Source organism: Macrosteles quadrilineatus, unplaced genomic scaffold, assembly GCF_028750875.1.
Source record: "Macrosteles quadrilineatus isolate MER2022 unplaced genomic scaffold, UCM_ALF_1.0 Scaffold_2__2_contigs__length_208266976, whole genome shotgun sequence".
NCBI classification, from domain to species: Eukaryota; Metazoa; Arthropoda; class Insecta; order Hemiptera; family Cicadellidae; genus Macrosteles; species Macrosteles quadrilineatus.
In genome coordinates, this window is record NW_026542595.1 from 121,386,373 (window position 1) to 121,412,758 (window position 26,386).

At 34.8% G+C, this 26,386-nt stretch overlaps 2 protein-coding genes across 5 annotated transcripts; both read right to left on the reverse strand.

Moving 5' to 3' along the window:
- Positions 1 to 334: 334 nt before the first annotated feature.
- Positions 335 to 18,378, reverse strand: LOC128987545 (uncharacterized). 2 transcript variants are annotated; one of them, XM_054408444.1, is made up of 6 exons: positions 18,018 to 18,378; positions 10,489 to 10,579; positions 8,935 to 9,037; positions 8,454 to 8,539; positions 5,878 to 6,007; positions 335 to 3,425 (listed from the first exon to the last, which is right to left on the reverse strand). In XM_054408444.1, the coding sequence occupies exons 2-6, from the start codon at positions 10,576 to 10,578 to the stop codon at positions 3,322 to 3,324; spliced, it is 513 nt and encodes a 170-aa protein (XP_054264419.1). In that variant the 5' UTR covers position 10,579; positions 18,018 to 18,378; the 3' UTR covers positions 335 to 3,321. The 2 variants fall into 2 exon arrangements, with proteins under 2 accessions (XP_054264419.1, XP_054264420.1); XM_054408445.1 differs by lacking the exon at positions 18,018 to 18,378 and adding an exon at positions 11,947 to 12,057.
- Positions 18,379 to 21,196: 2,818 nt separating this feature from the next.
- On the reverse strand, positions 21,197 to 26,129 carry LOC128986427 (microsomal glutathione S-transferase 3-like). 3 transcript variants are annotated; one of them, XM_054406795.1, is made up of 5 exons: positions 25,931 to 26,129; positions 24,512 to 24,632; positions 23,853 to 23,950; positions 23,033 to 23,163; positions 21,197 to 22,054 (listed from the first exon to the last, which is right to left on the reverse strand). In XM_054406795.1, coding segments are annotated over exons 1-5 (453 nt in total). In that variant the 5' UTR covers positions 25,933 to 26,129; the 3' UTR covers positions 21,197 to 21,953. The 3 variants fall into 3 exon arrangements, with proteins under 3 accessions (XP_054262770.1, XP_054262771.1, XP_054262772.1); XM_054406796.1 differs by having other exon boundaries at positions 25,874 to 26,129; XM_054406797.1 differs by lacking the exon at positions 25,931 to 26,129 and adding an exon at positions 25,157 to 25,258.
- Between the last annotated feature and the right edge of the window lie 257 nt (positions 26,130 to 26,386).

A 26,386-nucleotide genomic window follows, 5' to 3' on the forward strand; every position in this document is an offset into this window, starting at 1 on the left:
ATTAAAATATTGAACTGCTCCATAGATGGCATGTGATGTGAGTTCAGTATGCAAAAGTCTAGTGTTATTGTGCATTCTTCCTTCAGAAATATTTGAATCTACAACTAAAACATTTTAATGTTCAAGTTTTAGAAAAGCCAAAGATTGATACCTCCAAATTATCTTTGAAACCAAAAACATGGGGTTTACTTGCTTATTGGAATTGTAACATTTAATAATTAAGTTTTTGAAAAACCATAGAAGAGGCCTGCAAATTTAGAGAAACGGTCATAAAAATTACCATTTAGAAATAAATGTGGAAGAGGGGTTGCATAGTAAAAATATTCTGTGAAAATAGACTTAACATATTTATTTAATATTTGTGCATCATATAATACAACAGAAACACAAGGATAAAGCAAGTAAAAGTAAAATTAAGAATATAACCAGAAAAAAATTAAATAACTAAAATCACTATAATGGCTCTGATACACAGCCATTAAGAAAGTAATATTTACAAAGTTTTTAGTAAAATCCTTTGGTTATATAGGTTATAGTTTAAACAAGCATAAAATATGAAACATTGATACAGTATAAAAATATTGTCATTTTATCCTCATGAGTATACTAGGTCTAATATGGTTACAATGATTTTTCACACAATATGTTTTCATATAAAAATAAATGCTTTTCCTAAGTTCAGTCACGATCAAATCTTTTTCGAAATTATCAAATATTTGTCACTAAAAAAATAAACTCTGTTCATCTAAAATATGTAAATGCAACAATCAAAACAAACCCTACTTCATACAGTTTTCAATTATATTTTTCAGTTTGATTATAATTATACACCAAGCTTCAATTTTGATGAAACTATTTTGATGAATTGAGTTTGACTTTCGAATGTCGTAATAGTTGTATTTATTAGCACAATTTTTTTTTATATCTAGAGGAAAATAGTGTTTTTTACAAATTCCTTAAAAAGTTTAAAAAATGTTTATCACATTAACCCTCCGAGTGTCCATAGTTTAGGCCTTAATGTCCACCTATTTTTGGCCCCTTTGCAAGGTTTTATTAAAACGGATCTGAGAAGCTTAAAACAATGTTAATTATAATGTTCTATATACCATTTTGTTTGGAAAATCATGGGCTTCAATATTATATATAAAACATAAGGAACATTTTTTCAAAAAAAAAATTTTTAGGTAAAAAAAAATATAATTTCGAAAATTTTCAAAAAAAAAATAAGTTCGCGCTCAATGAAATTGTATAAATTATAGGCCTATAAATATTTGAAAATAGCCACTTTGTTCTAAATTTAATGAGGATTACAAATATATAATCATATAGCGAGGTAAGTTATCAAATAAATAAGTTATGAGCGAAAAACGTATTTCAGTACATAGCGTTTAGCTAAGAATGCATAGCCTAACCATAGCTAGGAATCTGGCTGATAATTTACATCAATATCACTACCTACTTCTTCAGGATCATCAACCAGCACTTCAAAACCACTTAAATCTTCTTATAATGCACCACGTATATCACTACTTTTGATTTTTAACACTAAAACAATGATAAACGTAATAAAACACATCAGTCATCGGTCCGGGGGAACCTAGCTGTTTACAAATACACGCACGTCAGCTGTATGCTACAATATTTTCGGAACTAAAATGACTAGCGCTTAGAGACAGACCTCTTGAGAAAGCTTAGAATATTACGGAAAGAACGATACCTAACTCGATCCAGTTCAATCCGATTCAGTCAGTCATAGAGCCTTCGCCGTAAACGATGTTTGTGCGTCTTAAAAGCGACGCGTGACCCTACACAAAGTGTGTTGTGCGTCGTTTTTATGACGCGTGACACTCGGAGGGTTAAAAGAATTAACATTCACAACATCAGATTCATTACAAAATATCAAAACAATTTTATTATATATTTTTTGTAATAGAACCCTGTACTATGTTCTTTTAATTCAGCACTAAAGTAGTGTTGACACTTTAAATATACAATTTCTTATTTATCTATAGTCATGAATTATTCTACACCTGCATTAATTATTCAAACTACACAAAAACCGAAATAAATTAGTTTTGAGTGTAATTATTTACCCTTAGTAAAAAAGTGTGTTACACATTCTCAAAATAAATAATAGACTAGAGATACAAGGAATTTAAAATTGGGGTACATAGAGCTGTCACAGAATGTACCATAAATAATGTTAGTTGCTGACCGGGAATGCAGTAATAGGAGTATTGTATTGAGAATAAGATCTGTCAGTATTGTACTAAGAATACGGTGATTGAGTTAAAACAATTTTTATCTCAACTCAAATATTGTAAAATAAGTAAATCCAATTATGTACGACGTTTGCCTTTCAGCACAAAGAATAGGTAAGTTGAGTTATGTTTTAACAGCTAAGCCAATGAGAGCACTGTTTTTTGTTTTAAAAGACAAATGAGTCAATGATGACGCTTTAATAGCTCTCCCTAGTGGACAGTAAGAATTAAGCAATGACTTGTTAGTGCTTTGATTTTTTAAATGCTTAAAACATTTTAGTTTTGTGTAACTTGCATGCAATTTGAAAATATTTTTATATCTGCTTATTGGTTTACATGTTATAGTATAGGCATAGATAAAACATACTCCCTTAGTAGATTTCTCATCCTTACGGAACAGCTAAAGACAATTTTATCGTTAGTTCTGTGCGGTTTATGTAGAGGTTGTGTTTTGTTTACAATTTGTTTCCTGTTGTTACAGTCATTAAAAACCTTGTTTAACCAAATAATACGATCTAATCATAAACAATAACTTGTTCCCTAGTTATATAACCAAACAGGGATGAGAAGTCTACTTGTGTTGGTTAGTCTATGGTATAGGCCTATAAACATCTTTTGTCTTTACAATGATTTACTATTTTACATGATTCAATAAAATTGAGTTATAACGGATAACTCCAGTTAATACCAATTTAAAAATCAGAAACAGAAACAATATTTCAAACCTCTAATATAAATAAAAATACTGAAAGGCAAACGTAGAGAGAATAAACAATAATTGTTACCCATATTCAACACTCCAATGATCTTTGAGATTTTTTTACTCCAAAGCAAAATGCTGAAAAACTTTAAACAATTATTGTAAGACCATTATGCATCCAAATTAAAAAGATCAAATAAGCATATCGGAAATGGTAACTAGTTTGATAAACAAGAGATTCTAACACATCTATGAGAATATGATTGAAATGGTTCGTTGCATACCCTGGTAAAACCCACAAAAGTTGTAGACTTGACATTAAATTCTAAAATCACATGAGTTTGCGCTGTATCATGGGAGTTACGCTGCGTCCCCGGAGTTGCTGAGAGTCTGCGGTAGATTCTTCTCTCTTCGTAATTCTCGGAAGTGACTGTACACGATGAGCACACAGTAGTACATCACCACTGGAACATTTGAAAAGTAATCAATAGCCTTGTGTATTCTATTATAGAAGTAGATTCACTCACCTTCATACATGTACTTACTTTGGGAAATATAGTCAAGAACGTATAGATTTCTGGTAATTGGTGAAATAATAAATTTTTCACATTTCCCCCCTATTACTTCCTCGTCAAGCCCAATCACGGTTAATAAGAAGAACTGGCTTGTTCTTACAGTTCAGACAACATTACAAAAATTATCGTATCACCATTCGCAGTAGGCTCGCCGTTAACAGAAAGACGATTCGCATTATTCCAGTCGCTCGTTCTTTAAGTACAGACAACTAAAAGGAAATCACGATGATCAGCAAATGGTTTTTTCGTTAGCTGGTGTAAACAGTTCAGATGATGTTACTAAAATAATAGGGTATTCTCAGTAATCTATTTGCTGGGTGGTGATACTTCAGTAATAGTATTATTTATCCTGTTAAGTTAAAGTACCTGGGGACCGAGCTTTGCTCGGAGAAAATCATTAGTTCACTCTGAAAGCAGTCTTAGTATCGGAGATACATAAATCTGTTCCCCAAACTCCACATGGCTCGCCTTTACAACGTCCTACACCATTTCCTACGTCATGGACCTGTTTCCCTCCATTCCCATAGCACTTTAAGATTGTAGATACCTTAATCTAATCGTTATTAACAGTTCCCACACTCCGGACAGCTAGCCTTGACTACTTCCTTCACCACTTCCAACGTAGCGGACCTGTTTTTCTCCCTTCCCATAGCATTTCAGAATTGCAGATACGTTAATCTAATCGTCATAAACAGTTCCCACACTCCATACTAATCGCCTTTACTACTTCCTTCACCACTTCCTACGTCGCAAACATGTTTCCCTCCCTTCCCATTGCATTTAAAGATTGCAGATACATTAATCTAATCGTCATAAACAGTTCCCACACTCCGGACAGCTCGCCTTGACTACTTCCTTCACCACATCCTACGTCGCGGACCTGTTTCCCTCCCTTCCCATTGCATTTAAAGATTGCAGATACCTTAATCTAATCGTCATAAACAGTTCCCACACTCCGGACAACTCGCCTTGACTACTTCCGTCACCACTTCCTACGTCGCGGACCTGTTTCCCTCCCTTCCCATATCATTTTAGGATAGCCCATACCCTTATCTAATCGTCATAAACAGTTCCCACACTCCGGACAGCTCGCCTTGACTACTTCCTTCACCACATCCTACGTCACGGACCTGTTTCCCTCCCTTCCCATAGCATTTTAGGATTGCAGATACCCTAATCTTATCGTCATAAACAGTCCCCACACTCCGGGCTGCTCGCATTTGCTACTTCCTTCATCACTTCCTACGTCACGGACCTGTTTCCCTCTATTCCCATAGCATTTTATGATTGCCTTTACTACTTCCTTCACTACTTCCTCCGTCACGGACCTGTTTCCTTCCCTTCCCATAGCATTTTAGGATTGCAGATACCTTAATGGTATTCGTCATAAACAGATCCTAGACTTCGCACTGCTACCCTTGACTACAATGTCTCGAGTAATCTTAAGTATAATCAATCTTTGGTATAATCTTTGCTCAATATTAACAAGTGATGTTTTTCCTTTTGTACTGTATTTGTAATTTGCTAGTATACTGTGGGTAGTTGGTTTATTATGAACACGTGCTACTACTTCAAGTCTTTTGTTTACCTTTTCCTTGTTATTTAATTCAACCAACATGGTTACTTAGCAACCCATAAGACTAATGTTAAAAAAATTTGACTTTCAGTTTCGTTTTTCTACGTAATTAGATTTTTGTTGGCAGTTCTAACTGCATGAAACTTGTTTTTAGGCCAAAAATAAACTATTTACAAGATTTGAAGAAAATCGTCGGAGCCGTTTTCGAGATCTTTCTGCAAGCAAGCAAGCAAGCATACATACAAGCAAACATTGCTCGTATTAGAGTATAGGATAACGCCCACCTCTACTTAGATGGTTCAGACAGCTAGAAAGACTATCCTTTAACTGACCGAATTGAACTGTAACTCAGGATAATAACCATTCCTACTCCTTTAATATATTTAAATAAAAGATTGTGAAAGGTTAAAAAAACTATTGCAAAAACACTCAAGAACATTAAATAATTTCTACAAGCAAAAATCTCTTAAATAAAATTTGTGTTCATGTAGACAACTGAAACCCAAACGAATGTTAGGTCAATTATTATTACTTCTATGTTCCTTGATATGTTCTGAATCAATGCATGTATAATATACTAGATTTTTTGGAGCATTTTTGATTATATAACAATAGTTAAACACATATATTGAAACAGACTTTTAGCATTTAGAAAAATAGCGGTTCTAGGGCTATGAAAACTTGAACAATTGCTACAGTAATTGACAGACTTGAACGTACAACAATTGAAAACTGGTAAAGCGCAAAACAAATGTCTAAACTCACCGACTATGAGCCAAATGATGACCTGTTCAAAGCTAAACTTGTGCAGCAGCAACAGGAAGGCGATGAACGTAAATATCATGGTGAATGCGGTGGTCAAGATGGCCCAGGGCAACACATAACTCGGCTTGTGCTGTAACATAACACAAAAACATGAAGTAACAGTATCAATTTTAATTATATTTAACTGAGGTTTACAAACGCTGAAAGGTTGATTCAAGAGTTTGTTTTGTTAAAAACAAGTTTGTGAGTGATCTGAAGATTTAATTTTGGCATCAAAAGCAGAAAAGGATTATTTAATGTTATGTAAAAAACTTTAATATCACGCTGATCCTTTCAATCTGGAGAGGAATGTATTTGGGGAGTATCATTTGTATAACGACAGCATCCTAGAAAATCTTTCAACTACATGAGGATGAAAATAGAAACTTTTGACTATGTTGTCCAAATTAAATTGTCAACATCCATGTTCGGACCCTCAATACTAGCTGAGGAAAAGGTCTGAGATATTATCGCTGCTCTCAACAAACGTTAGGACCCAAGAGCAAACAACGGCGCAGCTCGGACGTAAATAGACGCATTAGAAAGCATGTCTGTATTATACAGGGTGATCAACTCAAGGAGGCCACCATTGGGATATCGGAAACGGTAAGAATTAGAGAAAACTTTAAATGGGGGACATTCCTTTATTTTTTGTGGCAATTAAAAATATAATTTTAGTTTTTCAAAATTCAGCCGCCATTTTCCAAAATGGCGGCCAACTTTGAAATTTCTTATGGAACACCCTGTATTTTATCATGTTTTCGGATAGAACATGCAATTTAAAAACTTTTTTATTCATGACATTTTTTCGATAAACCCACTCGTTTAGGAGTTACAGCCTATGGAAAAATGACTTCCGGTGTACATTTTACATCATGTAGCTAAAAAAAGTAGGTTTATAACGAAAATGCGAAGAGAAAATAAGTCAAATAAGTCTTAAAATTGCATCCACATTCCATTAAGACCATAAAATACACAGTTTTCCACTTTTCAAGTTTGCCGCCATTTTGGAAAATGGCCGCCATTTTTAAATAATAGAATTAATATTTTTAACGAATTTTATGGACTTTTTGGAATGTGGATGCAATTTTAAGACTTATTTGACTTATTTTCTTTTCGCATTTTCGCCATAAACCTACTTTTTTTGGAGCTACATGACGTAAAATGTACACCGGAAGTCACTTTTCCATAGGCTGTAACTCCTAAACGAGTGGTTTTATCGAAAAAATGTCATGAATAAAAAAGTTTTTAAATTGCATGTTCTATCCGAAAACATGATAAAATACAGGATGTTCCATAAGAAATTTCAAAGTTGGCCGCCATTTTGGAAAATGGCGGCTGAATTTTGAAAAACTAAAATCAAATTTTTAACTGCCACAAAAAATAAAGGAATGTTCCCCATTTAAAGTTTTCTCTAATTCTTACCGTTTCCGATATCCCAATGGTGGCCTCCTTGAGTTGATCACCCTGTATACAAGTTGCTAGGATTTCAGCTCTGACATGAATGCACCCTTACACTGTTTATTTTAGTGGACCTCTTTAACCAAGCTCTGTTACAGACTTGTGAACTCATAAAGACAAGAACTGTGTCCTGGCTGGAAGGAAATCACTCAGCCATCAAACTTAATGGCTACCAGTTTGATTTGAAACTGTTTGAGGAATTGACAAATACTAGATTGTCCTCGGTGTGCCAGTGGTTACGCCTTACTGTTAATTTACTGTTATTCTGGTCCCATTTTAGTGAACAAATGGTCGATTATTTTGTCCTATGAATGGCCTCCTCTTCTACGCATCAGCGTGGTTAAAGCAACAACAAACTTCCTAATCCATCCATTGTGTCCTCTTCTCAATTTCCTCGGTCAGTTTTCTCCGGTAGTCTGGAGGAAAATCATTTTCAGTAAAGCTTGTGACGAAATCTTGGTAAAAGTAAAGCCTGTCCTTTCAACAACTCGGGCATTGCTTTGAGCATAAAAGCCGGCAGTCAGTGAGTCGGTGGCTCAGTCGGTAGCGTCGCGGACTTCGGGCCCAAGGCAGCGATGTCGTGGGTTCAGATCCTGGTCACTGCCGATAACATTTTATCAGTACAGTTCACCTTTGTACTGTACCAGCTCACTCCTTGCTTTGCTCTATACGTTCCACGCACGGGCGCTTAGTCTATGTGGACAGGTAAATGCAAGGTTAAAAGAGGCCGCCAACCTCTTTTATAAAAGAAAGAAGAAGAAGGATTCATAAAGATTTGTCTAACTCTATAAACAATACTGGTTGATGTTCACCATCAAACTTTAAGTTCCATTTCCCTACCTGATTGCAAACTTCTTCCATAGCATTCAGGTTTTTTTTTTGTAGGAGAATAGCCTTGAGGAAAGAGTCGTAGCGTAAATTAGAAGTTATAAGTTTTGTATATAGTTCAGACCTTTTTACAGCTAGTATTGAGGCTGCAAACATTGACAATTGAATGTTGACAATTTAATGTAGACAATGTGTAGAGAAAAGTTTATAATTTACATATAAAGTTGTATTTAATCAAAGCTAATTACCTCTTTAACCCCGTACCACAGCAGAAAGGCCAGAGTTCCATGTATCCCAGAGACGATCATTGTCATGACAGCAATCACCTCTTTATCTGTAACATAGACAACCATGTTTAGAGAACATTCAAGCATAAAAGGAAATTTCCCGTAGTACGGCTACCACTGTATAGTTTGTATGTAACAATTAACCATTAAAGGTTTAGGTTAGGTCTCAGTTCTAACAAGTGATGTGAGAAAATTGAACCTGAAATCAAATTTTATATATGTTTGGAGATTCAATCAGTGATTTGGAAGATTCAAAACCAAGTATTGATTCAATTGATAAGCACTCAGCTGATTAAAAACAACAAACCTCACGTGAAGGTGATTAAAATAAAGAAGCCACACGATTCTCTAAACCTTAGTAAATAATTTATCTTCTAAAATATAGATTTTCTGCACTGCTGGTTGTACGTAGTAACCTGTATTTGCCACTAAAGTTACTCACAAGTTTCATCATGATGTTGAGCTTCTGTGTCTGGGTTCCTCAAATCAATCTCTGTACTGATGATGTAATACAAGGAGGTGAGGAATATAAGACTGCTGAGGCACTGAAACATAAGGTTATAGTCAGTACAATCGTGGAAGAACTAGAGTACAAAAATTAAGAAATAGCTTGGAAAATTGTGGGTTAACTCCTCATTTTACAATAAAGTTTTAAGCCTGAATTTATATGTTTTTGGCTGGTTGCACCTAAGTGATTCTTAATAAACTTTTGATTTATTTTCGGGTAAATTGTGCAGTAGCCTATGAGCTTTACTTTTTAGCGAATTTCCCATATAGGGAATAAGCTATTACCGTAGTACTCATGGTAAGACCTGGACGCGGGACCGATTTTTTTTTTCGTTTTGAGGTCCCTAGAGGCTAAAAACACCATCTGTTCAAATTCATATATATATATATATGTGTCCGTCAGCACGATAACTCGAGCAAAAATAATCCGATTTTGATGAAATTTGGTACAAACGTGTAAACGTACGTTTATTCGAACGAGTTTGCGATCCAGCATGATCAGACCATGGGAACGGGGGTTTACGGGGGGTTTTATGGGGTAAAAATAGGTTTTCCCCATTTTTGACCCAAAAAACATAAAATTTAGCAATTTCTTTCCAAACCATTTTGTAGAGCTTAAAAAAACAAATAATTTAGTATATTGAAGCGTTATTATGCGCCTAATGGTTAAGGAGAAAATTCAAAAAAATTTTAAATTTAAAATTCCCATGTTATTCTTATGGAGAATAAGTAAACTGTTGTAGTTTGCTTGTTTGTGAACATATTTTGATAAAATTTGGAAAATGTTTTCATTCCTTACTAACTATTCACATTTTACAAAAAAAAAAAAAAAACAGTTTTACCCTCCCTGATGCAGCAAACCTAAGTACTTGTTAAACTAATTCTATTTAAATCAAGAATAAATGTTATATTTTTAAGTAGACATTTCAGTGTAAATCCAATCAGTCAAATGGAAATTTGCTTAGTCTGCAGGTTTGCTGCGGCGGGGGTATTAATTATAAAACCAGAGAAAAATACCAAAACATTTAAAGTGTAGTTTCTTCCAGCAGACTCAAAACACAACCTGATTCAGACACAAGTTATTCTAAAAAAAATGTTATAATGACAAATATATAAATAACTTTTTTCTACATTTCCTTTACAAGTATAATTTAGCTGTTGCCTTTTGGTCAAAACTTTTAACCTGGGATCCATTAGGCTTTTAAGAAAATATCTGATGACTACTGATTTGATTTTGAATTTGATTCTTGAGTGTTCCATTCATCTGCGTGGTTAGAGCTGTCATTTAATTGATGAGCAAACTATTAATAAAATTTGTAGGTGTCAACTCAGTAGAGTCTCAGTCTAACATCACAGCAAGGGCAAAGTGTTGAATTTCATCTGACGATGCAGTTGGGGTTAAATAACCTGTGCATATTCACACAAATACACACACTTGCATGTGACAATTGGACAAGCTACAAACTAATAAATTTTAAGTTTTACTTACAAAAAATATGACAGAGATGATTTTAGCGCCAAGGGTGAGGGAAACTCCACAACCGCAATCTTTAAGCTCTGGAATCCTAGCGGTTACCATCCTAAAACATATAAAGAATAAAATAAGTTCTTGGTGTTTTTACTTAATACAACTGTATTAAAATAAATCTTTTAAAAGTCAGAGGCAATGAGATTTGAATATTATATGGCTTTCAGTGAAGAATGTTTTTAATTATGAGAAATGTTCTTTGCCTGAAAGACTTGTCCTTTGTTGATAAGGTGGAGTCTGAACCACTGAGTCATGGCATTATCACTAAGCTACAAGCCATTTGAGATTGGCATGCCCCACCTTAAAATCACCTCTAGACTCACCAGCCACGTCCATAGAGTGAATTAACAACGGTTCCTTAAATAATACAGGGCTAAAATATAAGTAAATATATGTCAAATGATTTTTAGTTTAAAGTATTTTCCAGCCCATTGTAACATTTCTTTAGGTGAAATAAAATACTGTATTATAAATACATTTTCATAACTCACCGTGGTAATACATAGGCTATTTTTAGCATATGACGGGTTAACAAAAAATTGGTTATCCGAAACGGCTCTCCCCCCTTTATTTGGGTTAACCGGGGTTCTACTGTATATACTTTCTTATTCTCATGATAGGTTAAAACTGTTAAAAGTCTAAAACTGAAAATTCAGAGCTTAAATGTTAGTATAGAATATTTTGCTTTCGTATGTAAGGCTTGTAGTGAAATTTAACATAATCCTAACACTATATAATTTACGGTTTGAAATAGATTCTATATCCTGTAGTAGGTTAAATAATTAATTAAATAGGCTAAATAAATAATTGGCAATTCTGACATATTTGCTATTTGAAAACAAAGACGGACTTTCAAAGTCTCAGGCCAGTGTTATAGAAAGCAAAAATGTACTCAGTCAAAAATAGTTCTGATGTTTGAAACATAGTAGACTATTTTAAAATCATAAAACCTTCCCTTGTACAAAAGTCCGTGAGAGATACACAAAAGATACCTGTCTACCTAGACAAGCAAAACATATGTTTGTAAATATGTTATGGTGATGGCCTTGAAACTGTCATAACAAGCAATGATAATACTTTAAGGTACAAAAAATGGAAACTTGAAATCTGAACCCTTCAACACCAAAGAACCTCTATTGCATATTGTTTTGTAAAATCATATAAACTTAATAACCCTTAATTATTGCTTGGTTTACCATTATACCAATAGATAATGGTATAAAATAGCCACGATGTGAAGTAAAATATTCAATTTTGATAGTTCATTCAACATAGTTTTAACCTTGAAACCTTCATTACATCCAAGAATTATTTTTACTCTAAATGTAAAGATTTATCATAGCTGTTTTCAACATCATAAACTATATTTTACATAAATATTCTATCAACATTCGGATTAAGACACAAATTTTTACCTACTTGTTTCGCTGAATAGAACAAAGTGAATTAGTTATCCACAAAAGCACATAACACTATAAACCAACACACCACAACGTAGACAGTCAGTGGAAGCAACTGAACACTGAACTGAATAACAGATGATTGTGTGAGAGAGATACAAGGGGGTCCTATCTATCTTGTTTACTGGACTGGTCAGTGCTCAGACTGATGTACTGTATTGTCCTGCCTCACTTGTCACAGTAAATAAATACTTGACAATCGTAAATAAAGATTTCATTGACATAGCTAAGCCTACTAAGTAATAAATAATATGACGCATACACAGCCAAAAATATAAGGGTTAACAATATTGAAAGTAATTAAAAACTAAAATCCAAGTTATATTTTAACCTTAAATTAATTTTAAAACATATCTGCTTTACAAATAAACCTTAGGTAGGCTAAATGTAATGATGACAATAATAATGACTCATTCCTTTTTTCATTTAGTTCACGTAAAAGAAAATATTTACTCTTATAACTGATGATATCGTAGTTTACATGGTTATTATACTAGGCATTAATATGACTTTGGCTGGTTTAAAATTGTGTCATTTTTGCAAGCAATCAGTATTTCACCAACACACTGTTAGTGGATAAACTAGACTACATTCATTTCCATTCTAAATCTGACACGGTTAACATGGGTATTGAATGTATAAAAGAAGGACTATCAATAATCATAAATTTTGCTCAATTGATAAATATCTGAACTGTTAAGACTTGAAACTACGATAACTCTGTACAGTAATTTCATAATTCTTTTCGTAAATATTGACGACCACCCAGTTATTGTACTATTTGATGGCAAATCAAATCCTTATCCTCAAACAGTGTCTAGTCATAACAAATAACTTCAGTTGTGACTTGTGTGACGACAGGAAACGGCCGGGAGGAAGGAGATAATAACCTCCTACATAGGGGCAATAATGCCAACCACTAGGCAGCCACAGTCACAGCTGGATAGCAAGACATAGATAATGTTGTCACACATACTGCTGTAGAGTGACATAATTTTGCTGAGCGAAACCATTGACTAAATATAAATACTAATTGATACAACAGTACAGGGTTAACTGGCTGAGTAGCTCAGTGGTTATAGTGCTCTTAACAATCAAAAGGTTGCCGGTTCAATCCTGAGAAAAACCCGAAACATTTGAACTGGACACATCTGTCCCTGATTGGCTTTAATTAAAAAATCCTGGCTAATGAAACAGCTGATAATAACAAAGCTACACAGATCATCTCACTCCGTTCTACACTCACCTCACATTCATATTTAGGTCTAACTTAAAGATCACACCAAGGCAACCGTCACCGTCTTAAAGTATTAATAATTATATTATATTATATAGTCGATAGCGGAACCAAGACAGGCAACCTCCTAAGGAAGGAGTAAAATTGAAATCATCTACAAAATAATCTTTTCTGCAAATGCTAACATTTAGTAATAAAAAAAAAACTAAATGAGAAACTTTAAGGGCATTTCTATAACTTACTTTTTGGAATCGTCCTTAACTATCTTTTGTGTTCTGACAGCCCTTTTGTGAAACCTGAATATTTGTTCAATAATTTTATGTCGGTTATCATTGCTCTTATAGATTTCATTTTTATTTTTGAAGTTTAATGACTTTTTACTTTTTGCAGAGGCATACATTTAGGGTTAGTTTTATCAAACAGAAGTGTTTTAGATATTTGGAAATAACAAGAATTTTGGGACCCTGGTTTTTGGGACTAATTAGAAATAAGTCTGTAACTATCATTGTTTTGTATGTAGAAGCCAAAATTATTATAAATACATCACAATACACTATTTACTTCTTTTAACCAATCATAATCAAAGACAATGAACAATCTAAATCTACATTTTGAAGTTTGAGGTACGCCGAAAATGTTAACAAAAACAACACTTTCTCTACAAGTGTTAAGGAGAAAGTTCAAATCCAAACTCAATTTCACTAAACCTATTGTTAAAAGACAACAATGCACAGAGTAGGCTAAACAGCTAATCTTTATTGTGACAACGTTTTAAAATCTGATCTAATATATTGTTCGAATATAAAAGATATAATTTTATATTCCATCGTAAAATTAATAACGATAACATAAATATATTCTGCTTCTAATCCTTTTTCAACATGGAGCATGTTTCCCAACAATGACAGATTGACTAAAACAATGGAGCGAATACTGTGACATCATATAGTAAGTGCTTATTATTTGGTGACCTTCAAACAAAATTATTGCTTTGCATCTTGACCTTCTTGACTCAAGAATGGACAAGGAACAACCAAAAATAATAGATCCCCACAGACCACAAGAGTCTAGAAGTTCTAAACTGAATAAGATTGAATTCTCAAATCATATTGTGCCCCATTGAAGTCTGAGATTGTTGAATGGTTAGTTGATTGACACCGCGGTTATTGAAGATGTCATATTGGATGTGGGTTTTCTATGTCACTTATTCCTATCAAAGCCCTTCTACCATCTCCTATCAGTTGATTGAGTTAATCAAACACAACAGATTTTTTCAACTTGACGGTTAAGCTTAGTGTCATATCTTTTTCAAACTCCATGGGCTTGGTTATGATACTAACATTAACATAATAACATATAGTTCATCTTTAAGTACTTTAATGGCTTCCCAATCTTTGCTTGATGCATTTCCCACACAAACCTGAGACCCTTGGAGGGTAAAACGGAAGTTTAAAAGAGTTTGTACTGACCACTTGAAAAATTACAAAAAAAAAAAACATTTCTATAGGCCTATAGTAAATTTTTTGACTCTTCTCTATTTGTTTACTAAGTAAAAGTATCTTTCAATATTAACAATTTAAAGATAAAATTATCACAGCAGTGAGAAACAACTGTGAAACATGGATGTCTAAACATGGATTCCTTGAATTTTATGATAAACTTTGAGGTCGTGGTCTGCAGATAAGTAGCCTGCTGATAATACGTTAGGGCTCTGAGATCACAGCCATTTGTTGTACCGTTTCTCAAAGGAATAAAATATATTTTTAAAAATGTTTATTAAAAAAATATTTTGCAATCTTAAGTTTTTTATCTGACTTAATATGTCTGTAAGAAGATGAAAAAAATACCTGTAAAGGGAAAGCGTACAGAACTAACCATGACTACAAAATAAGATTTTAAATTGGTCTTGATTTAAAGCCTAAACAACATGGGCTAAACTTGTTCAATTTGAGTCGGCAATAAATGGGAACTATAATAAATTGTTATTTTAAATTGTTACCTATTTGTTGTTATTGGAGGGTGGAAGAATGGAGTGCATTTTTTAAGCCGTTGAAATGTTTTACCTATGTTTTTTGTAAGAAACGGTCCAAACCCTGGTTTTGTTAAGTACTAACCAACATGTTCCTTTTAGAGTGTCATTTTCAAATATTTTTGATTTTATTTCATCCCTAATCCCAAATCCCATGTTATTGCAAATCTAGATAAGAAGTCAACCTCAATTGCAAAGTCTTAATTTAATTTTAAGCTGTAATCAACTGACTCATTATCGAGGTTCTACTGCATACCGTACTGAATATGTTGGATGAAAAATAAAAACAATATCATTGAATTTCACAACCTTAAACATCCGTTTTTTTTTTAATTAATAAAATAAAGCCTGACTGACAACCAAAAAAAACCTAACACAGGATGAGGCTTTACAAACAGTTTTTAGCCTACTCAGAGAATAGCTGAGTCAAATTACTCCGCTACCAAACTACAATTGAGATTAATCAGGCAGAGGCTGTGGAGGCTATTGCCGTGGCAGTGGTGTGATGTCATAAGTAAACAAACGTGCTGGTACAAGTATGCTCCAAGGTCACAGTCTGGTTACAAAACTCTGCAATGACTACAACACCCACTTTGCAGAAACTTTTAACTCACGACTACAGTTTCAAACTGATGCTCAAACCACATTTTGAACTGTTGAAGCTAAAATGTTGCTTTCACAACAATCTTTTGTAAATTTTTTATGACGTATGACAGAAAACATTAATTCTCTCGTGGGAAACATGTAAGCTTAAGTTTGAGGCTTGCTATGATTTTGAATTAAAAATTGCTGCTTGATATTTTGAAAAAAAATGTTTTGTTTGTCTAAGTCTTAGAAAAAAACATATAGGCGATTGACAGCAAACCAAAAACCTACAGTAAGTCAGGAACCTAAAATGTATTATTCTAGGGGAAAATAAAATTAACCCTAAGACATTTGACATCAAGGAGTAATAACCTAATTGCTCTTAAAGTCAGAATCAAATATTAACTAAAAATTATAAATTTTGGGTTGCAAGTGCAGTGAGAACGGAGTTTAACAAATGTGATAAGTTATTCATTGACCCAGAGCAGATTTAAACCATGTACTTGTGAATCAGCAGATATTCGTCAGCAACAGAGATCAGATCATATCCCCACCCCATCCTTTTAAACTAAGCTTGCATTCATATTTTTGCTTAAAATGCACACCTAATTTTCAAAGTAATTTAATTGAAGGAACTTTATACTACAGAAAGAAAGGTTTTTCTCCCTGGTATAAGTTCCCAGCGCCTCAATATGCAAAGTTTCCTCATCGCTTATTCCATTGGACCAACCTTATCGTTACCATTAGGAACAAGATTGTAGGGCACATAACTGACTTTACAAATCAATCTAAATAATTTAATGAGGGCTTCAAATGACTTAATTACTGGTCCTAAAAAAATAAAACAAAACTACTTAGCTGATTAGTCTTAAAACTGTAGGTAATCTGATCCATTTAAAACTCATCCTTCACTCATCTCCCTTTTAATAAGTTATGCACCCCGATGTGACAGCGTTGTAGAATAGAAATCTGGGACAATCAAGGAATAAAAGGAGGTAAAATAGAGAAAATTACTAAATACAAGCATCTGATGATCAAAGTGTCTAATCAAAATTGATCACCATTATGCCTACCAATTACAATTTTTCTAACTTATGCATTTACCGTTTTGTTAAAACAGTAAGCGTAGGCTAAATATATCAAGTGATTATAATTCAATAAACTTAAAAGTTTTGTTTAAGTTACTTAAATAAGTTGGTGCTTGCCTTCAAAAATACTGGTATAATCCCAAGCTGGCTGGTCTTATTTTCATTTGGTTGTTTTTGACAACAGATATGAAAGTCTACCCTACCAATTAGCATAAGTTATGCCTGCCTATTGATATTAGCCTACAAAAGGACGGCGCTTAGCTAAGTTAGTAACAAGACCAAGGTTTGAACGTTCTCTTACAAAAATAGAAGGAGTAAGTTAGGCTACAAATGTTTATTGACGCAATGAGAGAAAAATACCTATGGTAGCCTACTTACCAATTTTCACGAAAACAATAATTGTCATTATAAGTAATTCTCATTGACTCACTTAAGTTAAGGCTAACGAATATCTACAGTTAAATTTTGCAGATCAGACTAAGTTAACTTAGATCGAGCATAACTTAATTGCCATGTCTCCCCTTGACTCAGCTTGGCTTATTTAACTTCTACCTCACCAATCGGAGTCATGCCAATCTGGGCGGTCGGCTCCAGCTGGGTCACCTTGTTAATGTTTTCTTTAGGTATTGAACGTGTTACCTAAGCATGCCTTTAGTAGGCCTAGTTATAGGCTAGTATGGTACAACTGTTTCAAATGGACACCAATTTCTATCAGTGGTTAGGTTTCTAATTTAAGTTTATGCGTACGGTAGGCCTACTTGAACCTTAGGCTACATTTAAACACACAGCCACAAATAAGGTGAAAATTATGTTACTTGGTTAAGGATTTTAGTATAAATTAAGTTACTTAACTTAGTTAGGTAGCGCGTAGGCTGTAACTACATAGCGCTACTAGCGGTGTGCGCCTGAACCTATGGTAATCGCAGCACAGCTGATGGTCTATATTTAATTATTTTTGTCTATGGTACCCTATTATTAAACCTACATTATACCTAGGTAGGTTAATGATCTAAGCTTTCTAATAACAACCACTAATAACCTATATCCAAGTGGTGCCAGGATAGGCCTAGCTCTGATGAATTTGGACTTACCTGTTGAATTGTAGGCCTATACCAGTCGTTTTGGTTGAATTCACAGACCTAACACCTTATAACTTTTAGGCTATAAATTTTAATCCACAAAGAGTCGCTTTAACCAATAAATTACTTCATCTAAATGGAACCTTGGTATCTAGGCCCTAATTCGTATCAGTGTTTAGTTTATAGATGCAATGACAGAAATTCAAATAATGGTTAGTTATCAAGCAAGTCAACACGTCAATTAACAACAACAAATCAGCAACTAGGGAAAGAGAAAGAGAACTAACCAAATCACTAACACAAAAAAAAACAATTACCATATGACCTACACATGTGTAATAATAAAATAATTCCACAAGACGCTGTGGCTAGGCTAAATAGTAAATGCTATGCTACTGCCAGTAAGCAGTAAATGATGTTATCAGCTGTTTGCTCAAAGAAAAAATAGTCAACATTCAACAGATGGTTTCGTTTTTGTGGTTCCGGTCCCACCTATGATGGTCGAGTGAAGACTGAAGAGGCTACACGTGACAAAACTGTCAAAACAAGCTGTTAGTCTTTGATTTTATAGTATTTTTCGATTACTATGTTCACTACATCAAGACTAATTACTATAAAGTTATACCATAGATAAAACAAACTCCCTTAGTAGATTTCCCATCCTTATGGAACAGCTGAAGCCAATTTTATTGTTAGTTCTGTACGGTTTATGTTAGAGGTCGTGTTTTGTTTACAATTTGTTTCCCGGTAATACAGTCATTTAAAACCTCGTTTAACCAAATAATACGATCTAATCATAAACAATAAATTGTCCCCTAGCTATTTAACCAAACAGTAAAGCACAAATCAAGAAATTAACCCTAAAATAATAGAAACAAAATTTCGTCGACACTAGCGCCCAGTGTGGCGTACATGAACTAGACATGAAAAACGAGCTTCAAAATTTACAATGGGATGAGAAGTCTACTTGTGTTGGTTAGTCTATGGTTATACGGAATGGAAAATGGCTATTATGATATTATATGCTATTCATACTATATAAAAAAAAAAATAGCAGCTAACTTCATTTAAGGCAGCCAAAATCATTGATTTCAATCTAATCAAAACAATAATTTTGACAGGAACAGAGTGATGTGTATTAATTTAAATGAACATGAATGTGTAGGATTAAATTAGATACGATGCAGACACACTAGCCACTTGTATGCGCATTGAGATGGGTGAGTAGTGAGCGTTGAATGAGATAACAGCTTTTATACTGACTAGAACCATAGAGTACTGTACTCAAGTTACAGCATAGGGGAGTGTAATTAAAATCCATGTGTGTAGCCCCTGAGCTGTTGGACATATGTAAGACTAAATTACTTAGGTCGGGCTCTGCACTGCCACAGGCGTCCCTTGGAACTTTAGGATTACTGGAAATAAGAAAATGGTGACTGGGCCCCGGGGAACTGGGGTGGGCCTGAGGGTATACTTGGCACGTACGATCCCGGTTATTCTCCTGTCCCTTACCGCACAATGCGCTGGCTCAAACATTTTTGGAATCAACAATTCCAGGAAGCATAGAGTAGAGATCAAACTGGTTTGGCTAGCAGTTAAAGTAGCGGATGGGGACTTCTGACACACTTTTTAACCAGCTTACACGGCGTCGACTGTTATTTTATAGGCAGCTAACAGTACCAATACCAGAGACCCACCTTATTGGTTTCCCTGGTTTTGGCACTGCACGCTGTATGGGGAGATGGTCAAATTCACTGAAGCCATTCAGGCTAGTGGTTGACACGACTCACGTAGAGGGCTGCTTGTGCAACCTGTATACTAGTAGATTGCGGAGTTGCATCAAACTACCTTGAGAGCTAGACAACTTGCTGCCAAAGCCAGGGAACCCGTAGACAGACGTGGTAAATTAAAGGTCAACTAATGTACCAGGGAAGGAGGCCTATAGTTCCATCAACTGGAGAAAATACAATACCTGGGAGAAACTAAAGGGACAGTGTCAATTCCAATGGGTACTTGTTGTTCTATGTACTTGTTGCTTACAAACTTGTAACTAAAAAATGCAGCATATACTCAGGCCCGCTTTTATAAACGGGCAGACTGGGCATATGCCCAGGGGTGCCCACACTAGGTAAAAAAGGGGCGCTGCTTTTGGGTTTGCCCAGGTTTCCATACTGACTCTTAATGGGGCTGCCCTGCATATACTCTCCACTTTCCGCCATGGAGAGTCAAGTCCCTTTTGCGGCTCACACACTCTGCTCTGAGTGTGTTTTCTGCACCACAGGGTTTCTAGTTTACTACTTTTCTTCACTCTTTATAAGAAAACAGCTCTTCCCCTTACAGGTAAGCTTTAACAAGATTATCGATTTCCAATACCATCAAAACATATAATTTTGCCTGTCCCCTTCAAAACCACATTTTTACCAAGTAAACTTTTACCTAAGCCAATCTAGTATATTTCATCACTAGGGCGTAAAGTGACATTTGACACAAGCTCAAGTTGGAAAATGAGCAAGGGTTGATAAACTTTTAACTTATAAAATATAATAAACTTATATAATCAACAGAAGGAGTGTGCCATCATTCAAAGCACTCATTTAAATTTAAGTCATACACTAGATCATCACGCATTTGCAACCCGTTGGTAAATTTTTAAATTGATCACAAAAATATTCCTTTGAAACTATTTATAAGGCAAAACTTTAATACTTAACAATGAAATGGCGACCATACAATGTAGGTATTTAAAGCCAGGTATGAATGGAGATGAGTTGTACGATCTTGCAGTCTTGTTAATGACTAAGGCCGACTTATTCCTTAGACACAGCCGTTAATTAATAGCCCATACAGCTAATGGCAACTAAGGGACCTACAGTTTATAGTGGAATCCGAACCACATTTTTGCCTTGTAATTTACGAATTGGTTTAATTATCAAGATAGTATTACGAATAGTTGTAATACTCACTCGTGCGGACGTTAATCCACACCAAGGAGTATCGCATCCACAGTGCATGCCTATAAATATCCACAATTTGTAACCTCCTAGTAGTTGGATTATAGGACGACGCCACCCGTCCCATTTTAACTTTAAACAATTGCCTGGTCAGCTATTATGCTGTAATAGTATACTGTATGTTAAAACTTGGTTTTGGGTTTCTTCAAATTGACACAGGGTAAAATAATAAAGATAAAAATAATGAGAAAATTTACTTTAATTAATATGCCAACAGCAAACAAACATGAACATTAACATTAAATAAAACAATAAACAGGTAAATTACTTTAAATATGTCCTGAGGGGTAACAGCAGAAGAAATATGTTCAGTCTTATAAAAATGGTAAAGGTAAATAACACAAAATATACATTGCATCATAACTACTAAACCAAATTTCTTATAAAGTCTCTGAGACTTGATCATTCGAGAAAACTATTAAGCTAATTTTTAGTGACCAAACAAATACTTTTTACTTTATCTCAGTGATACCTAAAATATAGGTATATATTTTTTTTACACCAATGAACTTGAAAATGTTAGTCGGGGTGACAGACTAGTTTCTTTGTGCTATTGAATATTACATTTGATTATTTACACAAAGTGTTCAAACCCTGAATTATTTTTATAATAGGATTATTTTAGCTTTAAAAATTCAAGTTAGAATTGAACATTGAATTGTACATAAAATAAATAAAATGTCAGTTCATCAGGATGTAATACATGTTTAGGTGGAATTAGACATCACATACACAGCTATACTTTGCCTCTTTACAAATAACAAAAATATTGCTTTATAAACCTGAGAGTTGTGTTTGAAGGCATTTGGGTTCTTAGAATATCGCTAAAATAGTATAGTATATTTTTGTTACTAGTGACACATTATCAGGAATACTTTTGAGGTAATTGTGCAATTGCTAACTTATCTTATCTAAAGACTATCTATATTGAAGTGCCTCACACCCAGCCCAGAGTGTCCAAACCCAACTTCACTGTCAAACCAAGCAGAGTGAACAGACCAAAGTACCCAAAAGACCCCTTCATTCTGTTCTTTGGATCTGAAAAAACAAAACAGAAAGTGAACATGATACATTGCATTACTAGGTCTGAATGTTCAGAAAATGAAGAAAAATCCAAGCTTTAAGAATGGGTGACTATACAAAACCTGGGTAGCAAAGAGCTTGATATGCCCAGGGGCACCCCCAACCACTGCCTGCCCGCACTAGGAAAAAATGGGGCGCTGCTTTTGGGCTTACACAGGGCTGCACTGACCCATATCGGGGCAGAGCGGAAGTTAAGGCACATACAATAACAAGCTTTATATTTTACAACCGAACATGAATGGTACTTGCAGTGCTGAAAACATTAGGATGGAAAACCACTACAATTATTAAATGCAAAACCAATTGTTGAAATTATAGCAATTGAAACAGTAGAGTGAAACAGTGGAACCTCGATAAAAAGTGTCTCAAAGGGGTTAGAGAAACCTTGTTGAGGGTCGTGTTACCAAGGTAATTTCAGTGAGTAAATTGGGTAAATATTTGAGTAAATGGAATCACAACTGAGCATCTTCATAATGACTGCGTTTCTGAGCAGCAAACACTTTATCCTAAGAAGTGTATTTCTTGTGTGGATATTGTGCAACAAAGTTTAAAACAGGTTAGTAAATAAAATCTGCAACACACACACACTAGTATTGAATTTAGCCTGCACTAGTATCTTGCTCTGAAGTCTGAATTTATGATGCTTCCTCCTAAAATGCTTCTTGTGATAACTGTTTTATACCGTTGCTTGTTGTGTTATGAAGGTTGATTTGTCAAAAACAATTAACTTAGTTATACAGACTCTGAGTTACTTTGTGATTTAGAAAATAGGTGTGCAATTGAGGTTATTCTTATAGGAATATTCATGTTAATGGTTTATGTAATGTTGGGTGTTATGGTGTATTCAAGGGGATTTGAAAAGTTCACTCGTAATAGTGGTGATATTATTGTGGGTTGTGTAAACGAGGTTCTACAGAATATAACATTTCCTACCTCCAGTGTAGTACCCCTTAGCATAGGCAATCCTGCCTAAGCACCAAACAGCGCCAGCAGCCGACGCTAACACAGGGTGTTGTATTCCTCCAACAAACAGCAGCATTAGGAACTGGGGGTAATTCTCCAGCCTAGGGGCATAGCAATCCTATTATGATTTTATAACGTATTTCACTAATTCACTACAACAGTTTTGCTTCAATCCTTTATTAATTGCTTGAGGACTGGAGCCAGCAAAGTGCCTAGGACTCACTTATCTTAGCACACATTTTGAAGTCCGCTGTCAGAGTACAAAGACACATGGATGGAAACCATCTCTATTTTATAGTGTTATTGATGTAGGCCTATTCTCTAATTTTTTAATAGCTACATAATTTTTCTGTGACCTGGACCAATCAACCATTATGTTTCAATACATTTTAGGTCTTTAAATTTACAAATATCTACACTCACTAAGTCAATATTGTCGGATTTGTAATGACAACACAGGAAGCGTAGGTACTGAGTGTTAGAACTCTCTTATGCTATGATGGTGGTGATTAGCCCCATCCCAAGCGGCCCAGATAGAAAAAGTCTGTTACTTTACAGACGGCCCTCATATGGTGGGTGTGTAATAACTATTTTGCACAGGACATTTTAAGAACCACACTATTCTTTAACTTATCTTCACCCCGTCACAAAGCTTCCTTATAGCAGCTAGTGCTTTAAAAATATCAACACACGTGAAATACAAAGAAACTAAAATCAACAAATTGTGGGTAAGACACAACACATCAGGATAAGAAAGAGTAAAAAGCCTAAGTGATACTAGATGACTTACGTATTTTGATGGGCTCTTTGGTAACAGTTGAAATGGTCATTTGTTGGACTGTACATTGTTGGATAAGGTATGCTAAACTTCTTACGGGCTTGTCCAACCTAAAAATCATCAATTTATCAAACTGTATTCGAGATATTGCATATCTGTCTATGTGTAAACCAAAATTTTAGGCCTTTTTAATTTTTGTGTAGATAAATTAATGGTTAGTAATCTCTATAAATGGATAGAGCGCACGGGACTTCGGTGCCCAAGGTCCCGGGTTCAAATCCTGCAGAATCACCAATGGATTTTATCTCCAAGTGATAATGCCGCAAACCCTAGGTCTAGCCTGAGGTAATGTGGAAAAAAAATCCCGTGCCTAGCATCCTCGAAAAAAATAAATAAATAAAAAAATAAAATCACTAGGCCTAACTGTAGCCTAGAACGTACATTTCTCTAGTGGTTTTTATATTACAATGTGAGCACCTATGACATCTCGACCATTAATACACGATCAATCAACTATACAAGGAGTTTAATAAATAATAATCACTAGCAATTTTATACATACATAATAAGCCATGTATAGTTATGATTATTAATCCTAAACTGGCTTTTTCAAAGCAATCAAGAAGAGTTAGAACTACAGATCATAGTCATAACTTTGGTAGCCTACTTACCTTGATTCCTTTCCAAACGAGCATGAACGCTGAGCCCACTCCAACTAATATGACATAGCCATACTCTCTTGGCACAACAATGGTGGCCATTTGGGATCCTGTTCCGATAACTGGTAGAGGCCTGGAAGGAATGTCAACTTTAGTTGTATCAAATAGAAGTAAGAAACAGAGGATACACTTCATACACTTAAGCTAGGTGTCTAGGGCAAAGTCCCGTACCACCCTCCTCGCCATCATGTACTACAACGCTCACTGTGGAGGAAGACCCTGGGCCTTGTGCGATCGGAATTTTCACACAATGCTGATCAGGTCATTTGGGCTCTTCCTTTCCTCGTCTCAAGTATATTTCCACCCCAACATAACAGAGCTTTAGGGACACAATTGTCCCATTAGCATATTTCCCCTTTACCCCACTTCTTTGCGGTTTTATCCAAACTGTCTGTGGATACAATATACAAAAACTGTTAAGTCATACATTTTAACCTTTGCTCCTTATGTAGGCTAGCTCACAGTTAAATAGTGAGTTAATTGTTTACAAAAATATTAAATTCATTTTTAAGTAATGCACGTGACAATGAGATATATTTTTTGAAGCTACCGTATTCTCAGGTTCAAGACCTTAAATGATATAAAAGTAGTTATTACCTTTTTTAACAGTTTTTGAGTTGTAATTGTATGTTACCAAATAAGCATGTAGGCCAATCTTAATCATTACCGCAAGTTAATGGATTGAACACGAACACCATCCTAAACAAATAAATCAAAATGGAATGTTCGTTTAAATAATAAAATAAAAATAGGCCTAAACAAAAAAGAAGATTAAGTTACCCTACAACAGCTCTACAATTTCTAAACTAATCTACTACATTGAAACTGACAAAACTGGAAAAAAAAACATCAACAAAAAAACCGCAACACAAGATAAGATCAAAGCATTCGCCCGACCATAAACCTGGAAAGTTCCTACTCTCAAAGGTCCAACGGCCTAAATTCCAAAACCCCCTAAGTTAGTCCGATTAATGAAACGGAAGAAGAAAGACCTCCTGTCAATAACTTTGCGGCGGCATACCTGTCCTAACAATACTAAATCAACCAGTATGACGATGGTGTGTGTGAACATATTTGTAAATATGATAGACCATAGTTCGTGTTAGTGCTAGGGTGAGAAGACCCCCTGAAGATGCTACACGAGCTAGCAAAATGTACATAGGGCAACTTACAACTACAAATCTAGAACAGGGGCAACAAAAATAAGGTAGCCTAATAAGCTAACTACTTTAATATGATGAGTTATCGGTATATATTTGATACTGAGCTCTAGACAGAACAGACTTAAGACATCAAAATATGTAGGAGGATTACCTGCTATAGGCCTAAGCTGTCTATGTTATGTATTCATTGACAGCACAATTCACTTACATAAACTCCAAGTCTTGCGATTGCGGTGTTGGGCCTAATCGTGCACTTCAGGAAGTGCTTGTGTGTAGATATGATTAGATTTTGACTATTTACTCAAGCTTGATATAAGTACAAATGATAACACAATAATAGGCCAATAACAACCAACCCAACCGTGCAGTGCAGTCACTTGACAAAGATAAACAGCAATAATGACATAAACCTAATTAACAAAACAAAAAGTGACAGACAGCTGAGCTGAGGCTGAGACAGGACAGCTGATGTTGATGATTAGTTCCTCTTCTCCTCAAGTCGGAGTCAACGACAACAAAAAACAACAATAATATCTATTGGCCAATGATTATAATAATTTTGTACAAATATTGTACCATAGATGAAAAAAAGTCTATGATATTCATCAGATCTATAAATAAATAAATCAGCAAAATAAACATCGTGGAGTTGTCACAAAAATGA

What these genes read in the sequence shown, in the direction of transcription:
- LOC128987545 (XM_054408444.1), bottom strand. Translation starts at nt 10,578, where the DNA reads ATGGTAACCGCTAGGATTCCAGAGCTTAAAGATTGCGGTTGTGGAGTT. An exon ending in TCATCTCTGTCATATTTTTT is followed by an intron (nt 9,038 to 10,488) that starts GTAAGTAAAACT and finishes CTTATGTTTCAG; the next exon opens with TGCCTCAGCAGTCTTATATT. An exon ending in CATCATTTGGCTCATAGTCG is followed by an intron (nt 3,426 to 5,877) that starts GTGAGTTTAGAC and finishes CAAATGTTCCAG; the next exon opens with TGGTGATGTACTACTGTGTG.
- LOC128986427 (XM_054406795.1), bottom strand. An exon ending in TCGTTTGGAAAGGAATCAAG is followed by an intron (nt 23,951 to 24,511) that starts GTAAGTAGGCTA and finishes GATGATTTTTAG; the next exon opens with GTTGGACAAGCCCGTAAGAA. An exon ending in TAAGGGGTACTACACTGGAG is followed by an intron (nt 22,055 to 23,032) that starts GTAGGAAATGTT and finishes TTGTTTTTTCAG; the next exon opens with ATCCAAAGAACAGAATGAAG.